At 40.6% G+C, this 21,435-nt stretch overlaps 1 protein-coding gene across 2 annotated transcripts in view; it reads right to left on the bottom strand.

Annotated features, from left to right (window-relative positions):
• Positions 1-1,372: 1,372 nt before the first annotated feature.
• IFFO2 (intermediate filament family orphan 2) overlaps positions 1,373-21,435 on the bottom strand; it is a 48,982-nt gene continuing 28,919 nt past the window's right edge. The window contains exons 2-9 of one of the 2 annotated variants that reach the window (XM_034753228.1): positions 16,884-16,944; positions 15,975-16,070; positions 13,343-13,483; positions 11,247-11,389; positions 7,620-7,740; positions 4,280-4,372; positions 3,400-3,530; positions 1,373-2,960 (exon numbers count right to left, since the gene is read on the bottom strand). In XM_034753228.1, the coding sequence (XP_034609119.1) occupies positions 2,855-2,960; positions 3,400-3,530; positions 4,280-4,372; positions 7,620-7,740; positions 11,247-11,389; positions 13,343-13,483; positions 15,975-16,070; positions 16,884-16,944 (892 nt within the window). In that variant the 3' untranslated portion in view covers positions 1,373-2,854. The remainder of the gene's footprint in view (positions 2,961-3,399; positions 3,531-4,279; positions 4,373-7,619; positions 7,741-11,246; positions 11,390-13,342; positions 13,484-15,974; positions 16,071-16,883; positions 16,945-21,435) is intronic. The other variant, XM_034753229.1, reaches the window with a different exon arrangement.

The raw sequence follows: 21,435 nt of genomic DNA, 5'->3' as shown, positions 1-21,435 counted from the left end.
GAACTGTAGGTTACAGATTACTTGCATCAACAACTAAGTTTTGCTTCCTCAAGCAGTTCACTCTATTAACGCAGGATACTCTCTCCTCTTTCCCTGCCTCGACATGCCAACCATTAAAGGTAAAACCTTGACCCAGTCTCCTGGCAGGACACTGCATTTTACAAAGAAAGCAGCAGCAGCAGCGTAGGACGGCTGTTTAAACTGTTCAACTTCTCCACTACAAAAGAGGTTTCATAATCTGAGGACAGCTGACTGGAAGGCTCTAGGAAGGTTGTCTCACTACAGGAGCAAACTCCTGTTATAAACGTTTCCTCCAAAGTCACTAGAGTACTAACTACAAACATTCAGCTTTGGCAGGCGGTCTCTCAACCTTTTGAGAAACCTAATATATTTAGCAGCTGAGGTTCAAAGAGGCTTGGTAACCTTAAAAATACTTGAACTGAAAACATGGAGTCCCACTCCCTTATCAAAAGGGCATGACTGACACGTATTTTTCACCCCACCCCGCCAACCCCACTCCTAGTGAACATAATTTACTGCTTTGGCTAGATAAGAGATGCTAGGAATGAGCACTTTGGAATACAGGTTTCTTTTAAAAAAGACCTAAGCACAAAATTCCACATGTAATGAAACATTTTAAAAAGGCCACTGAGGTACAGTATGATTGATAAAAGAGTTCCTAACAAGAGATTATGCACAAGTGGCTTGAATGTTTCAAACAGCAAGTAAAATTAATAGTGTGTCCTTGCATTACAGTTCTTTTCGTGGACGGGAGTAATTTAAACTCACATTGTGGATCCCGAAGGGTCTCATCACAGTAGTTCTTCCCACCTGGAAGGATAGGGGGGGCCATATGTTTCAGATGGCCCACACAATTCAGTCTGGGTCTAAGAAGTCAGCTATAGGACACTCAACAGGAAGAGCGATGAAAGAACTACAGGCAGCAATGCATGGAACCAGAGTCAATAAGATGGCACTGTACACAAAGCTACTCTACAAGCAAGGATCTGTCAGGGTTACACTGCCCCCAAAGTGAAGCAAGTTGTGCAAAATTCCAAGAGGCCTTATACAGACACTACTTTAGTGAGGCTTGTGCTCTGTTATGGAGAAAGCAGCACTCTGATGCGTACTAGATTTTGTTTGCTCACAATGCCATCCCCCTGATTTTATTTCAAGTTGATGGGTACAGAACAGCCATCTCACCACCACTTAACGCTGAGAGGATGCTAAAACCGGACGTTTCTCTGTCCAATCTATATGGGAAGAAAAACACTCCCACTCCCAGTATTTTCAAACCCCTGTGGGAGGAGTTTCATGAAGTGGGGGGGGGGGGGAGAGATGATAATTTGAAATGCAGTCTCTAAATCTTAAAATGGTTACTAGCTACATAGTTAACTTCTAAGAGCTATTAATTATGTCTTCAACAGTAGCCTGCAAAACAATCTGGTACTGTCTTCCGCTTACTTAAAGTCAGAGATTTCCATTCCCCTTTTCTCTTGGCTCAGTTGTGACAATTCCTAATTATAACCAAGAACAGCCCATCTCATGCCACTAGCTCTCTGAATAGAAAGTAAATAAATTAGACTTTTGATGCTGCTTTCTCTGGTTTAAAATACAGAGGAACAGACACGTAAGGCCTAGGTCTACTTGCTTTCTCACGGAGAAAGCACATGGCTGTTATTCCCTAATTCCAGAGCAGCAGTAGTTTAGGATTCATTTTTACTGTGCCCTAAAAAGGATTACAGTATTTTCAGCTTTTCCAAAGAACAGTGGTCTGTAATGATGTCACATCTCAAGGCTACATCTATAGCATGGTGTGTCAGTTTACCCTGATGCTTCAACCACGCTGCTCATGAAACTGCATTTTATGCTGCTTATCTCCCAGACAGTAAAGTAGGACTTGCAACTATTATGGTGGGAAAAAAATTCAGGAACTGAAGGGCTGATCCCCCTCCTAATCCCATCCCAGGAAACAAAGACATTATAACAGACATTCCTCCACAAAGGAAGCGCTACAGATAACTAACATGTGCAACTGTGTTTTTAGCTTTCCTTCCACCAAGAGATAACTCTAGTCCAGCAGGGACCAAACATTCCGTATAAATAAGGCAAGCTTTTTTTTTTTTTTGCATAGTAGTTTAACGGTGATATTCCCACCCCAGTGTACCTTGTCCATCTACTTTGCCACCGAGCTGAGAACTGCTTCTTGGGATTCTAGACTCAGGCAAAAAGCTTGTGCAGATTCCAAAGGTCCTCCACCCAGACAGATGGCATAAAGAGATTCCTTTAGATACCTTATAATTGCATGAGCCTAAAGTCTGCCTCTAACCCACTGCTATTTTTAAATGGGGTTAACAGCTACATTTGGAGGTGTTTACATTTTTTCCCTTTTTTTTTTTCCAGACAACTGTGGTAATTACACTGCAATTGTGTTGTGGTCCATGATCCTTTTGCCAATCAGTGCAGCCCTTCAGTAAGTCATAAGCCTACTGAAACACCCAAAACGTTTGCAGCACCATTCTCTGCTGCGGCCAGATTTTTTTTTCCCCCTTTTTTATTTTTCTTATAAAAAACACCTGCTATTAATATTCTATTAGAGCTCAAAGTGGCTCAGCTTGGGGCAAAGGCACCATTAAAACACCATGTTTTCTTACAGAATTCTGCATTTGTAATTGGTAGAACAGTAGAAATGTACAGCACCAATCCTCAGGTGGGGTGGGGATGCGTATCGGAATGAGTCCTCAGGAACCCTGTGCCAGGGCTTATTAGTCTGTTCGGTCAGTATTCTATTTTTTCACTTTTTTTTTTTCTCCTTTCTGTATTTTCCCTTTCACTGGAATGCTCTGATTATGTATCAGCTGACCATAGGCTCCACGTCCGCCTCTCTGTCAAACTCATCTTGAATCTCATCTGTGTTTCCTGAGTCACTGCTGGCTACAGAGCTGGGAGATGGAGAATTTCTGCAAAGAAAGATTTAGACAAAGTTCAGCAAGTGATGCTGTTAAACACTGCTTTCTGTTAATTTTAAGAAAAAAAAGGGTCCCTTTCCATCCTCAAGTAAGGTAAAAAAGTGTCCTGTGTCACTGTATCTGGACTTACATTTTCTAATGAGTATTAATAGTGAAACCTAGCACTTCTCAGTGTTGTACAAATGTGAGTATCACTAGCCCCGTTTTACAATAGGGATGTGGAAGCTGAGAGCGCAAATGACATACAAGTCTTCCAACACAACAGTGAGCATCAAGCCTCTTTGGAAGGTACGAAAAATTTCCTTTCCAAACTGAAGAAAGCACCAACCGGAAGTATTTTACTTAACTGCTTTTTAATGGACTGTTAGGCAATGTGTCTGCAGGAGGAGTTCTTAGAGAACAGCAGAGAACCAAGGAACATCCTATTTACCTGTCAGCCGAGCCTTTGATAAGTCTACGACAGGTTTCCATCTGTACGTCCAGGCCCCTCTTCATGCTGCACATTTCCATGTATTCGTGGAGGTGGCGATTCATGTCACTCTTGGCTGTGGCTAGCTCCAGCTGTCCAAAACAAGGGACAGTGGTTAGCATATAACAAGGAGACTTGCTAAATCCCCGTCCTGTCCAGTTTTACGGGTTGTTGCCATACTGAATGTCATGCAAGCACTCCAGTAACCTATTCCTCACACATTCATGAGGTCCACAAGGCATCCTTACTTTCCATCTTATCGGAGGTTACCATATTTATCAGCTTCTGCCCAGTACTGCAATCCTGTTTACTTTTGCTGCTTTCAACAGCTCTCGGCTACTAATTGTTTGCACCTGTTTGTCAATGTACAGCGATTCCTTAAACCTGAAAGCAGCCTGTGAGATGCTATTTATATTTTATGGCTCGTGGATGGAGCATAAAGATCTTGAGAAGCTATACTAGTGCAGCCTGGCATTCTCAGAAATCATGCCTTAGCAACTAGAGGGATTTCCCAAGGAGACACAAAGGATGTTGAAGAAAACTGGCAAAATCTCCATGTATTTTTATTTATACTCGTCTGAGCTGTCCTTTACCCACTAGTTACAACTTTATACTCACTCTAGATAGTAGAGTCTCAGGTAGGTTATTGCGCTACGGAGGAGGGATGTGCCCTACTGCGTATGATGCGGAGAGTCAAGTTCTGCAGTTACATATACACAATCCATATACAGAGCGCACAGTTTGGGCCAAGGAGTACCCACAATGTTCATAACAGATTTTTAAGCTGGTGAATAAACCCTTACGCAGAGTATTTTTCTTTCACAGGAGAGCACTTTCTCACCTCAATCTGTCCTATTGTTTCCTGATATTCTTGGTCTCTTGTTTTGAAGAAAGATTCTGTTTCATGGATCAAGTTTCCCAGATTCTCCTCCTGCTACAGAAGAACATTACAGGCCAGTTAGTGAGGACAGATTAAAACTGTTTATGGAATTGCTCATTTAGGTCCCAACCACGTAGCCCTTTAGTTACACAACTAGCTCCCTATCCCACCCTTAATCCACTATGACTGCTTGTGGATAACTGCTTCAGGATTTGTCCCATAGAGTCACATTTTTCAAGGTGTTTAGGCACTAGTGGGATTTTCAAACACCCCTCAGCATCCAAAACTCATTGATTTCAATGGGTGTGGGTGCTTAGATACTTTTGAAAATCCCACTAGGCACCGAAAGAACTAAAAATCTGGCTTTTAGTGACTCCGTGACTAATAAAGACCGCCATGACTTCAGTCCTGGTGGCTGGGAGCTGCAGGGGCCTGCCGCCTCCCACAGTGACAGAGAGTCGTGAGGTACCCCCGCCACCTCAGGCAGTGGGCCCTCAAGCTCTCAGCTGCCATGGGCAGCAGGGGTACCCCACAGCTCCCCACCAGCCACAGAGGACAGGGGGATCCCCTGCAGCTCCCCAGCCACTACTGGGGCCTGGGGGACTCTGGAGCTCTGAGCCCCCATGGGTGGTGGGGGCCCCAGGGCTCCCAGCCACCCCGCTGCTGCCCAGTTCCTTCCCATTTTATCATGGATTTTTTTTAGAAAAAGTCAGGGACAGGTCACAAGTTTCCGTGAATTTTACTTTATTGCCCGTAACCATGACAAAATCTTAGCCTTAATTATGGTTTGGAATAATTTTTCAGAAGTGTTACTTTATTTGTAAACAAGAAATACTGCTTTGGAAATCTGGCTTATAGATTAAGTTATTTACTGAGTCTCCGTGATTTTGGCACTGTATAGGCAGGAGAGACATCCACTGCTCCAAAGAGTTTACACTGAATAAACACTAGCAGTGTAGCCAGTGCCAGACAAACCACCCATAATACTGGAACTATTTTGGTAGATTACTGGAAGGCTTCATGGAAGCCACATGGGGCTTTTTATTTTTAATTTTTAAAGTTTGAGTGAAGAAGAAGTAGTCTGAGTCATGAATTGAGGAAGGCTCCACAAATGAAAGGATTAGCACAAAAAGATGAACGATTATGATGCATTATTGTATTTCCATAGCATCTATGAGCCGTGGTCCTGGACCAGGACCCCATTGTACTAGGTGTTGTACAAAGAAGGATTAACAGATTTGAAGACCAAGAGAGACAATTTTGACCATCTCATCTGATGACCTGCATAACATAGGCCAGAGAATCTCAGCCAGCAAATTTCTGTACCAAGCCCATAACTTCTGTTTGAGCTATGATTTTAAGAAAGACATCTAGCCTCTAAACAAACACTTTAAATGACTGAGTATATCACATCTCTAGGTAAATTGTGCTAATGGTTAGTTCCCCTCACGCTTAATTTGTCTAGTTTTAGCTTCCAATCATTTAATTCCATTATACTGTTTCTGCTAGATTAGAAAGCCATCTAGCATCAAAAATCTCTTCCCCATATAGGAAGACCATGATCAAGTTACCTCTTAATCTTCTCTTGGATAAACAAACTAAATGGAGCTTTGTAAGTTTCTCACAAAAGGTCATATTTTTCAGACCTTGAATCATTCTTTTAGCTCTTTAATAACCCTTCCCAGTTTTTCTGCATTCTTTCTGAAGTGTTGACACCAGAAATAGACACAGCAGAATCCAGTAATGGTCTGACTATTAACACACATTGTTCAAAGGAACCCACCTCACCAAGCAGTTCAAATCAGTCTGTACAACTGACCTGTTCCCATCATTATTTACCACTCCAATTTGTGTACTCTGCAATTTTCTTCCAGAACATTGATGAAGATATAAAACAACATTGAGAAATGAACAGATCCCTATAGGACACTCCAGAAACAACCCCACTCGATAACAATTACCCATTTACAATTACTTTGAGACCTATCAGTTAACCAGTTTTTAATCCATTTAATATGAGTAGCATTGATTTCAGTATAATGCCCCCTTTTTTTTTAAATCAGTGTCAAAAGGGACTAAATCAAATGCCCTACAGAAGGCTAAGTATACCATCACAGTTAAATTTTGTTTGACAAAACCTATTTTCCATAAAACTATGATGATTGGCATTAATTACGCTACCATCCTTTAATTCTTTAAATATTGCATCCATATCAGCCTTTCCATGAGTTTGCCTGGGAAACTGGGATCGATGTCAGGCTAGCGGGCCGATGATTTACCAGAGTTATCCCATTTTCTTTTTTTCCCATGCAAAAGGATTTTAAGGAAGTAGGCCACAAATGAAGGTGGCTGGGGTGTGGAATAAGAACTCTATTGGGGGAGACTCAGGCATGTAAACCACTCTGATGCTAAAGCCCAGGCAGATACTCAAACAGTCCGTCTTAATTCAGAATCTCCATCTACAAGGCAAATCTACCCTTTCCTTGTGTAATATTCATTCAGAAGGATTTAAGCCTCTTAAAACCTTTAGAGTTACACCACAGAAGGTCTGAGTTCTGTAATATGCCACTGATAACTGAGCTTATACATGCACACATGGCTATATGCAAATAATCTGTCACTAATTCCAGCACACAGCCACATTACCTTATCATTCTGGCACTCTCCCGGCTCACCAGAAGACATATAGCTAAATATGCAGTATTCTGCAGTCTTAGCTCTTTTAAGTAATCTCTGCAGTTTCAGCATGTGCCATATGATACACAAATGGAAAGATGTAAATTAACACACTCCCGGCAGTCAACACAAGACAATATTCAGGAGACAGCTGCCTCAGCATCTTTATATTCTAGTGGTGATGGGGTGGGGGAAGGCAGAATTCCTACTCACCCAGAGCTGTCATACTACTCGGTAATGGAGTAAGTGGAGGCGCTTACAGCCAAAGGTAGTTAAATGACTTCAAGGGATGATGAGCAAGTGTGAGGATGGGAAGGATAATATTTAAAGCAATAGATCATCAGAGGCATTAGTTTTAAAAATATCTTTTTAGTTCCTTTTGCCTTGTGTTTTATTTTTAACGTTATATTTAGGTTTCGAGGGAGCAAACAGACAAGATTGATGTAGGATAGATCAGTATCAGAAAGCAAGCCAAGAGGATCTGAAAAAGTAAGTTTTCATGGCAAACTGGATCACCAGTCAAAGATCCAAAGGCGGAGAGTGGCTATACAAGATAAGCTGCAGTATGCCATCCCCTGAAGGAAATAAATGGGAAACAAGTAAAACACACAACAACTCAGCTCACTTCTCCTTGAAGATCAATTGAAGGATTGCAGTTTGTGAAGTCTTCCCAGAGAAGCAGGGTGTCTTCATTCTCCTCCCATGTTAAACTGTCACAGTCATCATCAAAATCAAACGTCTCACGCCTATTAAAAGAGCAGTAAAAAGAAAAAAAGGGTAGAAATTATTTCAAACCATGTCTTTCCAGAGTCTTGGAAATACCTGCAAAAGAACAGGCTTAAAACGCTACATTAAAACTATAGGAGGAAAGGAAGAGAAAGAGCAATGCAACAGCTGAAAAATCTAAAGGCTATTAAAAACAGACTGTGCTGCTCTGTCTGCAAGGGTCTGACACTGGGCTTCTCCCCACCTGCAACAGAGTACTGGAATCTTGTCAACATTCATTCTACTTTAAACAGACCATTCCAGTTCTGGCCTCTAGATGGTGCTTTAAGTTTGCTATTTCAGCACTGAACAGTTGCTAAACCACAAGAATGTTTTAAACTATTCTGTTACGTAGGAAGAAATCAAGTTTGACTGAAAATGTAGTTTTAAATGTTCCCAAAAGCAAAGGCCAATAGAATGGTTCCCAGGGATTTTTTTTTTTAAAAGTGTCAAATGGAAAGTTTGTACACAAACATTCCGCCTACAGCACTTGCAAATCAAATGTTGCAGTTCCAAATAAGAGACCAACTGAACAAATTAAATAGACTCCACTGATTTTCATTCTCCAAACAGAGGCACAAAACCACATGAGTAAAAAATCCTATTTTCTCATTTAAATTCCATTTTGAGTAATAGTTTCATTAACATAGGTTAAAAATAGCCTGCAATAATTTTTAATTCGATGGAGTCCCTTTAATTTGGGCAGTTACTAAGTAAATTAGAGTTACAAGAAAGAAGAGACTTGAGACACTTGAACTGCAGCAGAATGGAAATTCTACTCTAGCTACTTTCTTTTCCTTGTTAAAGCAGAGCCTGAAAAAAAAAAGGCTTCTTGTTTTATAGTTGCTCTCTTGTTTCAGGCTTAGACATATTTTTGTTTCCTGAGTTCATTTCCTTTTAAGATGATCACATCAAGCCAACAAGTTGAGTCCAACTCTGTATCATATGAAAAAGTTAAAGAATTTGGCAAGAGGACAGGCAGGGAATGTACGTCTACTGATGACCAGCCTTGCTTATTTTTAAAACTTCTAGTTTAATGCACCCGGCCTTCACAGTCTGTTCAATCATAGTTCTTTTCACTCTAAGAGCTCACTGTTTGAAAAGACAAAGACCACCCAATTTAAACTGTTGCCAACTTTAGCAGTATTCATTGTTCAAAGATGGTTATTTGTTTTATTTGAATACTCAGGAACTTTCACTAGTAACAGTGCTTTAATGATGCACCTCATTAATTAGAGCTCAAAAAAACAAATTATTTTCATCTCTGGTGTTGGTATGAGTCAGATTATTTGGTGGTGTATATCCCCCGCACCTCCCATCCACAAATCCATTGCCACAAAACCTAAGGGGATGCAAGTTTGAAATACCTTTGTTTATCACAGGTCACTTAGATGAACCTATGACCATTCAGTGTTATTTAGATCAACCACATTTGAAGTTAATGACAGGATTTCTAGGTGCTGCTGCTGATACAAGAGTTTTTTCTTATTAAATCAAGTTTATAAAAACAACCATTGTAGAAGCCTGTTGCATTTTAATAATGAAACCATAAATTACTGCAAAGCTGGCATCAGTAATTCATTGAAAGGAAAAAGGAAAGCAAAAAACACACCAGCAGCATGACTGGCTGTGTGGGAAGAGATAAGAAAGACACAATGAAGAGGGGTTAGTGTCATACCCAAGGATCTTCAGAATGATGTCACAAATGAGTCCTCCCCCCCACCCCGCCCCCAATAGAAAGTTTTGTAAAGTGTGTGTGTTGTGGACTTGGAAGATTTATTTGCTAATTAGGAGAGTATTAGAGACAGAGCATTAAGAGGACTTCACCATACAAATCAAATCTTAAGTTTCTTGTTTTTTAAACTAGTGTTGGAATTAGTGTTTGTATCATGTTTTCAGTATAATACTGTAAATGCTAATTACTAAAAACTCCACAAAAATAATCTGTTGGCTTGCAGTTAAGCACATTGAATTTCAGCAATGAAAGAAGTAAAGAAACCTAAAATGCATTTCTATTACACTATGAAAGAACTACAGTTGGCTGAATATTGACAAGGAGAAGAGGGCCGGGGGAGGCGATAGTGAACACCTAAGGTCCATGTTTGGAGTGGCACTAATAAGGGAGCCACCAACAGCTCTCCAGCTCAGGGAGTTCCCATTATGTAAGACTTGAAAAGCATTATAGTGACTATTTTGGTAGCAGCCAACCAGGGCAGAAAGCAACAAGCCTGAACTCCAGAGATTATGAAATTTACTATCTTGTACAGGGGTGGCCAACATGTGGCTCCAGAGCCACATGTGGCTCTTTAGAAGTTAATATGCAGCTCCCTGTATAGGCACTGACTCTGGGGCTGGAGCTACAGGTGCCAACTTTCCAATGTGCCGGAGGGCGCTCACTGCTCAACTCCTGGCTCTACCACAGGCCCTGCTCCCACTCCGCCCCTTCCCCTCAGCCTGCAGTGCTCTCGCTCCTCCCACTCTCCCCCAGAGCCTTCTGCACACCACAAAACAGCTGATCAGGAGGTGCGGGGAGGGAGGGGGGAGGCGCTGGGAGTACATGACAAAGCCCCCAGAGCATGCTTGCCACAGTTGGTGGCAGATGCTAGAGAAGCACATGCCAATCCTCTCTGGAGAGGCAGTAAGGAGCACTGCAGAGCTCATAGCCCCCAGACTTCCTGAACTATCTTGTCCTGCACCACCAGCAAGATGGTTCTGGAGTTTTTGATAGGCTGCTATAGCTCTGCTACCACCACCTCAACTTTGGGGGGAAGGGGAGGAGTTAAAGCAGGAATTTGCCCTACTAATTCTAATCCGCAAGAACACACCAGTCCTGAGCAAAACGGTTCCAGCATTAGTGTCCTTAATATCCATAACTAGGTATTCTGGTGTTGGAGTTCCTAGACAGAATCGCCATGATGGTTGGCTAAAGTTAATTCCAAACCCTCCTGCAGAAATTCTGTATTCATATCATGAACTGAGCTTTTAGCAAACAAGTTAAGGAAAAACAATTACTTCTCACACTCCATTCAGACAAAGAGGCAGATGCAGGGAAAAAAAAAATCTCAGCTCTGGAAATCTCTAACATTTATGCCAGACCATATAAATAAGGGCAGAGTTTCATTCTTGAGCATGCTACACATTAGCTACAAGCAGGGTGATTATTAAATAGAAGTTTAGAAGTCTAATTTCACTATTTATTGCTATTTGCTTCTGCATTCTACTCAGTGTGGACAGTGAAAATAAACTGTTCAGTTACACTTTTGTTTATATCTAAATTTCACGGAGAATCTTATGCACTACCAAAATTCTGCAGTCTGAGTTCAACTAATGCTGAATATTTGGTGAAAAACTATTTCTATTGGAGGTTTAGAAAGTTTGTGGAAACACACTGGGGTCTTGGATTGCGACAACAAAAATCATCTGAATTTGGGATCTCAGTTGCCTGAAAGTCCCACAATAAAGACATCATACTCTACAGAATACTCACAGCTGATTAAACATTCGCTTCATTTCATCTGTGATGTTCAGAGAACAGCTGACTTCGTCATCTGATAATCTGCTGTTGTCTCCATCCTGCTCAGAGAGGTCATCGTCCGATGTTAGCTTGCGTTCTTTCTTTTTGGAAGCCACCTTAATCGGAGAGAAGGGCAGTGACTGGAAGGTTCAACTGAGGTGCTGCACCGAAGGATGCAGAGATAAGAAAGGAGAGGTGTTAGGTTGGGTGGAAGATAATGGTTCAACAGTACCCGGTGATTCAGGTGCGCGAGTGACTGCACGCATTAAGGACAGGAATCGCATCTGTTAAGAAGTGGTGAACGTAGAGCAAAAGGAAGCAGTTCAAAATGGCACAGAGCAAAGCAAGCTGCAGACTGCCAGAGCTCTACATACAGGATGTACTCGCCGGCAACATTATATGGGCTACAGAAGAGCATGCGAAGGCTAGAACGATACAGGAACCAAGCATAAGCTGGCGAGAATGCCCAGGCAGCAGGCTTGAGAGCAAAGACAGTCTCCCTCTCTTGCCACTACCATCACAAGCCTGGTGCTTTCAGAGATGAACACTCACAGAAAGTACACAACACTCTTTTAAAGGTAATCTTGATTACTTTGCTATTCCCACCCCACTATCACAGGCACAGATTGCTAGTCATCACTCTGACAGTACAAGAGATATGTGGGAACTGAACTGTGAAAATATTTGAACAAACCCAAAATAAATGCAGTTGATAGATGTGCAAAGAGACCCCAAAGCTAACCCTGCAAAGTGAAGGATCATTCTTTTGTCCCGTGGGACTTCGGCACAAATATTCATGAGAATTTACAGATGGTGTGATGTAGTCTCGAACACATCTAAAGCACAAAATAAATGCCAAATCTCCTCTTTAATTTTCACTAATTGCTAACTGAACCATTCAGAACCAGTGTTGCTCTTTGTGCTGATGATTTTAACCACTGCATACTTGATCAAAACTGTGTACTCTGTTTAGAGCAGTAGCACAGTTCTACCACTTATCAAAGTTAAAAGACAAGATCTCTCTTTAGAACGGAATACTGATGAACACAGGAGAGCCGCAATTCTCTCCCCCCATCAAGTAGGAAATTTGAATCAATTTCTGTCCAGATTATCCCCAAAAAAAGCTAATGAAAACTCACGTTTACCTTAGCTAAGCATTTTATAAGACATATTAAAAAGTTGATTTGGAATGGAGGAGAGTTTACTGTTCACCACATTTAACACATATCCATGTGAAAGTCTCAAGAGAAGGGCAAGGACTTTTTTTTTTTTTAAATGTTTGTACAGTGCAGCCCTAAATAGCTATTGTACTAGAAAGATTTAAAAAGTCAGACCTATTTATTCGAAGACAGAAAGGGAAGTTGAGGTAAGTTGGAAGGGCCAGTGATCAATTTAAAATGCAGTTATGATTTTAAAAAAAAGAGGCTGTGCTAAAGGCACTCGATCACTCAATAGCTCTGTTTTTTGAGCTAACACTGCCTACTTTTGGAGCAAAATAAGTTACTCTTTTTCCCCTGTTAGTATTGCACAGCCAAGACAGCTATGGGAAAGTAAACTGTATTCTATTCACCCTCACATATCAGAGTAATTGTAGTTAACTACCCATCAGTCACAGAATTTATTTATTTCTCATCATGGTGTATGAGCCAAAATAAGGGCTCAACTTGGAGATCACAGGATGCAAGTACGGTGCATGAAGTTAAAATCCTCTTACTTGTGAAGAGAGCAAATCTGATGGAACTGTTTAGACGAACATGGAATCCCAGGATGCTTTCTTGTACAGTTACTTGTAAACTACCACCAAACTAAGAGTATTTTTCAGAGAACATTCTGAGCTCTCTTTGGAAGGTTTTCTATCAACTCTCAAGTCTTAATATGTGGATCATTGCTACAACTGGAGATAGATTCAGGAAGAAAAGAAGTCTACTGGGGAGAAATTTCAAAAGAAGTTGAGAATATTGGATGAAGTTTAAGCCTGAACTAAACTCCCTAACAGTCCCTCTCTTTCCCCCCCCTCCCCCCATACTGCCATCTTGTCCTGCCCTACAGAAAATTCAGGGCCTAATCACCTGGAATATCTTGGAAACGTCTTCAGAGTTGCGCTGCTGTGCTACATCGCACAGCTTAGCTGTAATATCGATTCGACGGCAGATGTCCATGTCCACCTTCATGGCCTTTTCTTGGATCTTTGTGTCCAGGTCTGTCATGGGCTGCAGGAAGGACAGTAGTGGATTATCTTCTATTGTTACACAGTTCAGGAGAGAAGAGATACCCACTGTATCTCTATAAACCCGGAGCACACCATTCTTATATCACATTGAGCCTGTTCTCCAGGGAAAGGCAGCACAAGGATAGTCTAGATTAGACAACTACTGGAATTAACACTTTCAAATCTGATTCCAACAAATACAAGTGTTTGAGAATGAACACTAGCTACTGTGATACTCATTCCCACAGCACAGAGTCCTAAACCCAGCAAAAGTCAACCCTTATGGACTCAGTGAAGCTATGAAATGGAGGGGAAAAGACTTAAACCTGTTAAGCAAGCAAACAACAAGATGGGGGATTTGATGATACTTCATCATTTTTGCCCACTTCAGATAGGAAGTTAGCACTTCACTGTAAAGAAAAGTTAGCCAGATTCTGCTCTGAAAAAATTGTGCACCAACTTCATATATATCACCAAAAAAGTTAAAACAGGGCTAGTCTATAGACGTCCATGTGAGTTTAGTACAGAGCAAAATTAATACCCACATTAATCTGTCTTCTGTCCCAGCAGAGAACTGTATGCCACTGAATCATATCGTGCTGCACATTAGACAGAAGTCATATATATTATCTGTAAGTAGCTGCTCCTCCTTCCCCATTGGCAATGTTGCTGCATGACTGAGGAGATTTTCTCCATTTATAACTGTAGAGTTTCTGTGCTAGAAAACCTATGCTGTGTTGGGAAGGACTGGCCTGAATGCAAATGATAGCCTACTTTCACATAGAATTTGGGAAAACACCAGTCAGAGACGTGTATTACTCTGTAAGCACTACTTTCCACGTGGAAATGCTTTTGCTAACTAAATCAGAAAGGTTTGTTTTGTTTTTAATGTCCTCCATCCAGGGTAATCTTTCTCCACATGAAACATAAGTAGACTAGAGAAGATTTTTTTAATCAAAATGTTTGTGTTCAGAAAAAAACATGTCTACACGAACATGAAAACATTTGACAAAAGTTTTGATAAAGAGTATTTATATCTGTGCAGTTTGTCAACAGGACAAAAAACATAACCTGCAAGTCATTTAGTTAGGCATTTTTTGTCTTGAATATCATTGGGTAATTATGCAAAAACAGTTACGGCTTTCCACACAGCTTTGTGGCCTTCTCTACCACTCTATTTAGCTCCACCTTGCAGAGCTCAGAAAGGCTGGAGGAAGCACTTGTACTTCAGCTACAACAGGATGTTGTATTCACTACCTCCCTCAGGATGCACAGTAGAAAATTACAGGGGAAGGATGCAGCTCTAAAAAATAGCTCACATTCTGAGTAACTTTCCCAGACCTGAAGAAGAGCTCTGTGAAAGAGACAAGCTTACTCCAAACAGAAGTTGGGCCAATAAAATATATTACCTCACCTAGCTTGTCTCTCTAAATTGCTCTCCTTCAGACTGTATTTAATCCAGCAAGTATTTCTATTTTTGATGAACCACCCAAAGAGGGGGCCAGTGAATGGCTGAATTTTTTAGGAGTAGGCCTAGCAGCCCTGAGAGAATGGATGTGACTTCAGGGAACAGGTTCTGCAAGTTTGTATCAGATTGGGGGTGCGGGGGGGGGGGTAGGGGGAATAAAATTCTTATAAAATTACAGACTAGATATGCATCGTGATTGATCTTAGCTACACTGCTGGCATCAGCAACTCTTCAATAAAAGAGAAGCCAGGTGAACCTTAAAATCCTGCTCTTTTATCTTACTTACACATTTTCCTCTCACCTATGCGCACTAGCCCTACACACTGACAGTCAGACAATATGCTAGGACTATAGCCAGACTGTAAAATAAAGTTCTCAAAACTGCCAGTCATGACATTACCAGATCCCACAGCTTTGGAGGAAATTATAGACTCAAAGAGGACAATGGTAGAACTCCAGAGATATACACAGTTTATAAGTTTTCTAAAAGGAGACAGCAGCACTGCAGACAAAGCCATATCCTGGAACCAAGGACACAGAAACTGGGATAGTCTCGATAAGAGCCTTTCACAAAGGTAGAATTGGGACTGCCATTTTAGATTTCCTTTCTGACAATAACTGCTTGTACGACTCAAATCAAAAGCACCCTGTATAATAAGAGTACCAATGGCTGCATAATGGTTGAACTTTTACCCTAATAGCAGTGGATTCTCCAATGCATCATTTCAAAGGCTGCAAATTTGAATGAGGTCGTTGCTAGCTGGTGAGAAGGGAATGGGAAGTCAGGGTTATGGGCTAAGCAGCAAGTTTAATGCATCTCTACACAGACCAGACAGGAAGCGGGGGGAGTGGGGGGGAGTGAGGGTGATCTGTCTGATGCATTAGATCATAAAGGCAGCCATAATACTAACTACAAAGCAGCACTCATTAAAACCATAACCTTTTTATGAATGAAGCCATTTGCATGACAGAGATTTCACAAAAGCAGGTGGGGATGGGCCACTCTGTTTCCCAGGGTACTTACATCACTCATCAGACCCTTAAAGACAACAAGCTCTGCTTTCAGCCGCTCAATCTTTTCATTTAACTCTTCCTGGACAGCTTCCGCCTCTTGAGCCTCCTAGGAGAGAGAAAATAAGGAAAGAGCTAAATATCTGGAAGCATTTACTTAACTGCTAAGCTTCACAGAGGTGGAAAATAGCCGGTAGCCCGTACCACCTGCCCCAACCTCAATAGCCCCACTGCTACGCTACAAATGCAAGTGGTGGAGGGAGCATGGGTGAGTTTCAGGACTGGCCTACCTTGCTGCTCAACCAAGAGCATAGTGGGAGTGAAGGAGAGGAGAATATTTAGATGGCGTGTGGTCCAGGGGTTGCATCATATCAGCATATTTTCCCCTACTTCAGTCTGAACACTGGGTACTTCCAATGTTAAGAGAACCCCAATTCGGGGATTGGTTTTGTTCTATTAAGAAGGGTTCTCATGATGATGAGAGGCTAATGGCTTGGACTATTGTAGCTGAACACTCATAAGAAGCAACCCTTTACGGTCATTAAGTTAAGAGATTGCCTTCTGCAAAAGAACGGATACAGGATTAACATCCCATTTATTGCATATACTGAAGACTAAAGATGCATTGCTTGAAGATTGAACTAGGTGAATCAAGGCACTCCTCCTGCTTCAGTCATAAAATTCAGCATCAAGCAGCCTAAGGTTTCAAATATTAACAGCTCTATCCTGCATGAGGTAATTCAGCTGCCATAACTACAAGGGATCAAGACTCTTAGGATCAAAGAGTAATTAATCCAGACAAAATATTAATTTTAAATTACCAGATTAAAGGGGAAAAACCTATACTATAAAGTATTTTAGCTCAAGAGTTGGAGGAATGGTGGTCAGTACTAGGAAAGTCCAGATCCCACTCAAAACCCACCTCTTGCAAGGTTTCCACCATAGACTCCAGACTCGTTCGCTTTGCCAGTTCCTCCTCCCATCTGAAAGAAAAAAAAGATTTGCAAACAGATTAGATCAACATTTCTGATTGAGTTTATTCCAGCCACAAAGATCTTATTTTACCACTTGTAATAAAAAAAGATTAGATATTGTAGGTGTCCAGTGGAAAACTTCCCTTCGTCTCAGTCACATGTGCGCACACATACTCAAACTGCCAATTTTCAAAGTAGCAATTGGAGTTTAATTAGTTTACCTGCTAACACTATTTTCATTCTTTGACTGTAGCATGTGGACATGTATAAAAATGGGACACTTCCATTGCAGCAGCAATAGGCTGAAAATCTAGACAAGTCAGCAAATTTGCTACTTCTGGTATTTAGCCCTATAAACTCCAGGGACTAGTTATAAGCCTTCTTCATGACAATATCTTCAAATGCCTATATTTATTCCAGTTGTATCATAGAAGTACAGTTCCAAACAGTATCTATCCTGCAAAGGGGTCCTTGAATGCGGTATGAATGCATGACATATATGCCTTGTTACTGTCACATGCAAGAGGCACTACCATAGTGGGAACCAGGATGGCATTAAGGGAGGGTAAAACTTTCCATCCGTCTCAGATTGCAGGGCACACACTATTTCTAAAAACATTGCATCTTAAGGAAGAACAGTCCCGAATGATTTTTACACATTCCATCTCATCAGTGCACCTCTAGTTCCCAAGCACAGGAAATGGGAGCTGGTAAGCAACAACAGGTTATTTGGTCCATCAGGAGAGAAGAGGAGACGAAGACTGTTTAACAACATTACACATGTGGAAAATGCTAAAATCATGGACCAATTTAGTCAAAAATAGTCTAAGCTACTTAAGCTACCTCTTACCAGCCAATATTTTAAATAGGCATTAATGCCAGTGAATAGGACCAATTTAGGATGAGTGATATTGAGTGTAAATATATACAAAATGAATATTTCTTCATGTACATTTATAGATCTGATCTGTCAAACTTCGGGCCTGTTCGATGAAAGCAGCAGTTCTAAGTCTGAAAATACTGCTGTTTGCTGACATGTTTGACAAAAATAATTAAACATGAGACGCAAGGGAGGTCAGCAAGAAAAAATAGAGCACAACCACTGAAATAGAAGAAAGGAAGGATGCCAAGAAGTCGGTCATCAGGCCTAGATCCAATCCTTTCCATTAGCAGTTTTTTGAAGAAAATCTTGTGGGTCTGTTTCATTTCTTTTTAAAAAGTTTATTGGTGCTAGCTTAATATTCACTGTCCTTTGAGCTGATGTCCACCATAAACCAAAGGAGGTCTGAACTGAGCTAGGTAGCTTTTTAGCACCTGTCTCCCATTTGAGTGTTCTGGATTTAAATGTGCCTCATTTCTTTCCCAAGATTTCCCCTCATCTTCCATCTCTTTTGATTAAGATTATTCTCCTTTCAGCCCCTGTATCATTCTTGATGGCCACCAATAGTTTTCCCATGTTTATCATATAGCAGAAGTATGGTATTGGTGTCAAGTACTCCACCAATAGGCTTACCCTCAGAATTTCCAGGTTCTCTCATTTATCCTTGCCACTCATCTACATTGTGTTCCTATTCCATTCAATTATCCTCCCCAATTTTCTTAAGTCTTAAGATTTCATGACCTAACTGCATGGTTTTACGTTCGTTCTTCCAAGTTGCCAACAATGAAGTCTGGTCTAATACTGACAGGAACACAGGCCAGGAGAAACAGTTGCTCCATCAGTGACCAATACCCATCAGTCCAGAAACAGAATCCCATCTTCTCCACAAAAACCCATAATGCATATCTGCAGCACTGCATGATTTGCTACGCCTTCCTTGCAAAATATGCAACCCTGACTCTAACACTGGACTAACTAGAAGAACCAGGAATTGAAATTAACTAAACACTGATTATATTTCCATCGATCAAAGAGATGAGTAAAAAAAAAAATTATCAGTTTTATTACGTTAAGCTCTTCGAACAGTCCTTTTTAATTAAGAATTTAAACAGAGTACCTACTAAACTTTCAAATGCTCTATGATGCATCCTAATCTGACGTGCTATTTATAAACATGAAGGCATTTTAAAAAAATTATTAAAGACCGTGCCCCTTTAAGAATATATGCCACAGTACGGCAACAGATTTAATCCTGCAATTTATAACTGACACTTTAGTTTAACATTGTTGAATTATGAATCCATCATTGGATTAGTGTGAAAATATCTGGCAGTCATCTTCCCTTCACACATGGAAAGCTATATGTGGCGAACAAAGTATTGTAGAATTGTGCAAGGTCAATTCTGGAAAGGATGGCAACAAGGTTTCTTCAGTGGATTTTAACATGTACAAGATTGTTGTCTATCGCCTTTCTTAGGCCAAGCTTGGGCAACTATTCTAAGAGAAACATTCCTACAGGACACTCATTCACTCAAGTTTAGTAAAAGCCAAAGCTTTATCTCTGGAAAATCTGTCTGAAGCATTCCCAGCTCACTAAAGCCAATTGAGCCCCAAAAACAGTAGCTTCATCAGGCAACAAGGGATTCTCCCATTTAGAATAAAGCTTCTTTTTATAGTTTAACAGAAGCTTGGCTTCTGCCACCAGCAGTTAAAAGGAACCAGGGTCCACTGACTCAGTCAGCTAAACATACAACAGAAAGTTTCCGTTATGTAAACCTTTGGAATGCAACAGGTCACAAAATCTGCGCAGACCTTTCACTCAATAAATCCCCTGACAGCCTGGGAATTTGAAAGCCTAGTTACAGAGTATGACTGATCACTGCCATTAAGAAATTTGCTTGCACTAATCCAGTAAATACAGTCTACCAAATGACAATTAAAAGCACTCCTATAACCTCTAATTATAATAAGGTATTTTTTTTGTTCACACTCAGACAAATAGTTTTACAGATAAATTAGAAGATGCAAGTCGTGGATATGAAGGTCTCCCCCCCAAAAAAAATATTTACTTTAATCCAAAAATGATAGGATTAAGAACGTTGAAAGGAGAGGGAAGAGTGCATTTACTGGGTTAATTCCATAATCTTGCCAGCACAGTGTTAAGTCTTCCAATAGGAATAATTTCACCATATTTTCAAGTTTACAAAAGAAACCTGGTAAAGTGACTGGATTTTATGGGACGTTTGTGACACATTAAACAATTCTAAATTCACATACTGTATCATAAGCCCCAACACCCCCCTTCACAGACTGCAATAGGTTTGCATTTCAAATGCAGTTGAATGCCAAAGGATCATTTCAGCAGGGAAGAACAAAGGCAGCTGTGGGTGTGCTGCAATTCTCTGTCTTAATCCATGACCAGCGGCACCTGAATTTATCATATCCTAATACAGTAGCAGCAGCATTGACTAGGCCCTGCACTAGTGCATTACAATATGACAGGCTGACCGCATTTACTCTTCCCCTGCAACTGCAGGGCAGAGATACTTGGCATGGTAGCATTCCATCAACTCTCCAATATGTAAGTGAATGCTAAAGTTGTACAGAAAGACATTACCCGTGTCTTTTCTCTGCCAATTATTTACTGCCAAACAGATACATATTTAGGCTGGAATTTGTATTTGCCACAAATATTTTAGCTTTCATTTCCAATGTCCTATCTGCATTAAGGCTGCTAGTCACATGTGCAAGTAGCATCCTTATTTTTCAAACCTCATTTGGTCATCTCACCTTCTGGACTGTGACTGACTGCTTAATATTAAATTCACTACATGCAATATGGTCCCCTTCTGCTACATTGAGGATGTATCATATGGTTTTAGGCATTCATACTGCATTGCTGTCAGCACACAGTCAGTTGTGAATGCAAGACAGTGTAACTAGATATTAGGAAAACTGCAGTGCGCCGTCTCAAGAGAGATCTGAAATTTACTACTTAAATGCTGAAATGTTGAATACTAATTATATTTAGGTGAAGAGATTTAACTCATTATTTGTATCCATGCCCAAACACATAGCATAGCTCTGCGGGGAAATTATTTTTAGTAAATATTACAGCCATATATTTTTACTAGTTGTAAGTCAAAAGCAAGCAAAATGTTTCAGTTTCCATCCCGAACACTTCGGTCACTCCGGAAAACTGTCAAAATTATCAGTCAGAATCTATGCACAGCCTATGGGGTAACATCATTAACTTCCATCATTCCATTCAGTTCCACTGGTTTAGTTTTTCCATCCTTATGCCATAATTTAACTGCATTTCATAGAAAGGAAGCATACAGTCCCAGTTCCTTTAAGTAGAAAGCAAAGAATTTTTATGGAGAGTGGAAGAAGGGTGCCATCTTTTAAATAATAGATTAAAATTATGTTCTCAGCATATATTTATCCATTTCTCCAATGGAAACAAATCTGGGCCTTTTAAATATGGTGGTAATTTTTATCTAAAGTTAAGTTTTCTTCTGAAAGGAGGCCAGGAATTACATTAGACTGATAAAAAGAACAGGAGTACTTGTGGCACCTTAGAGACTAACAAATTTATTAGAGCATAAGCTTTCGTGGAC

Source organism: Trachemys scripta, chromosome 19 (assembly GCF_013100865.1).
Source record: "Trachemys scripta elegans isolate TJP31775 chromosome 19, CAS_Tse_1.0, whole genome shotgun sequence".
Classification (NCBI taxonomy): Eukaryota; Metazoa; Chordata; order Testudines; family Emydidae; genus Trachemys; species Trachemys scripta.
This window is presented reverse-complemented; position numbering and strand designations above follow the sequence as displayed.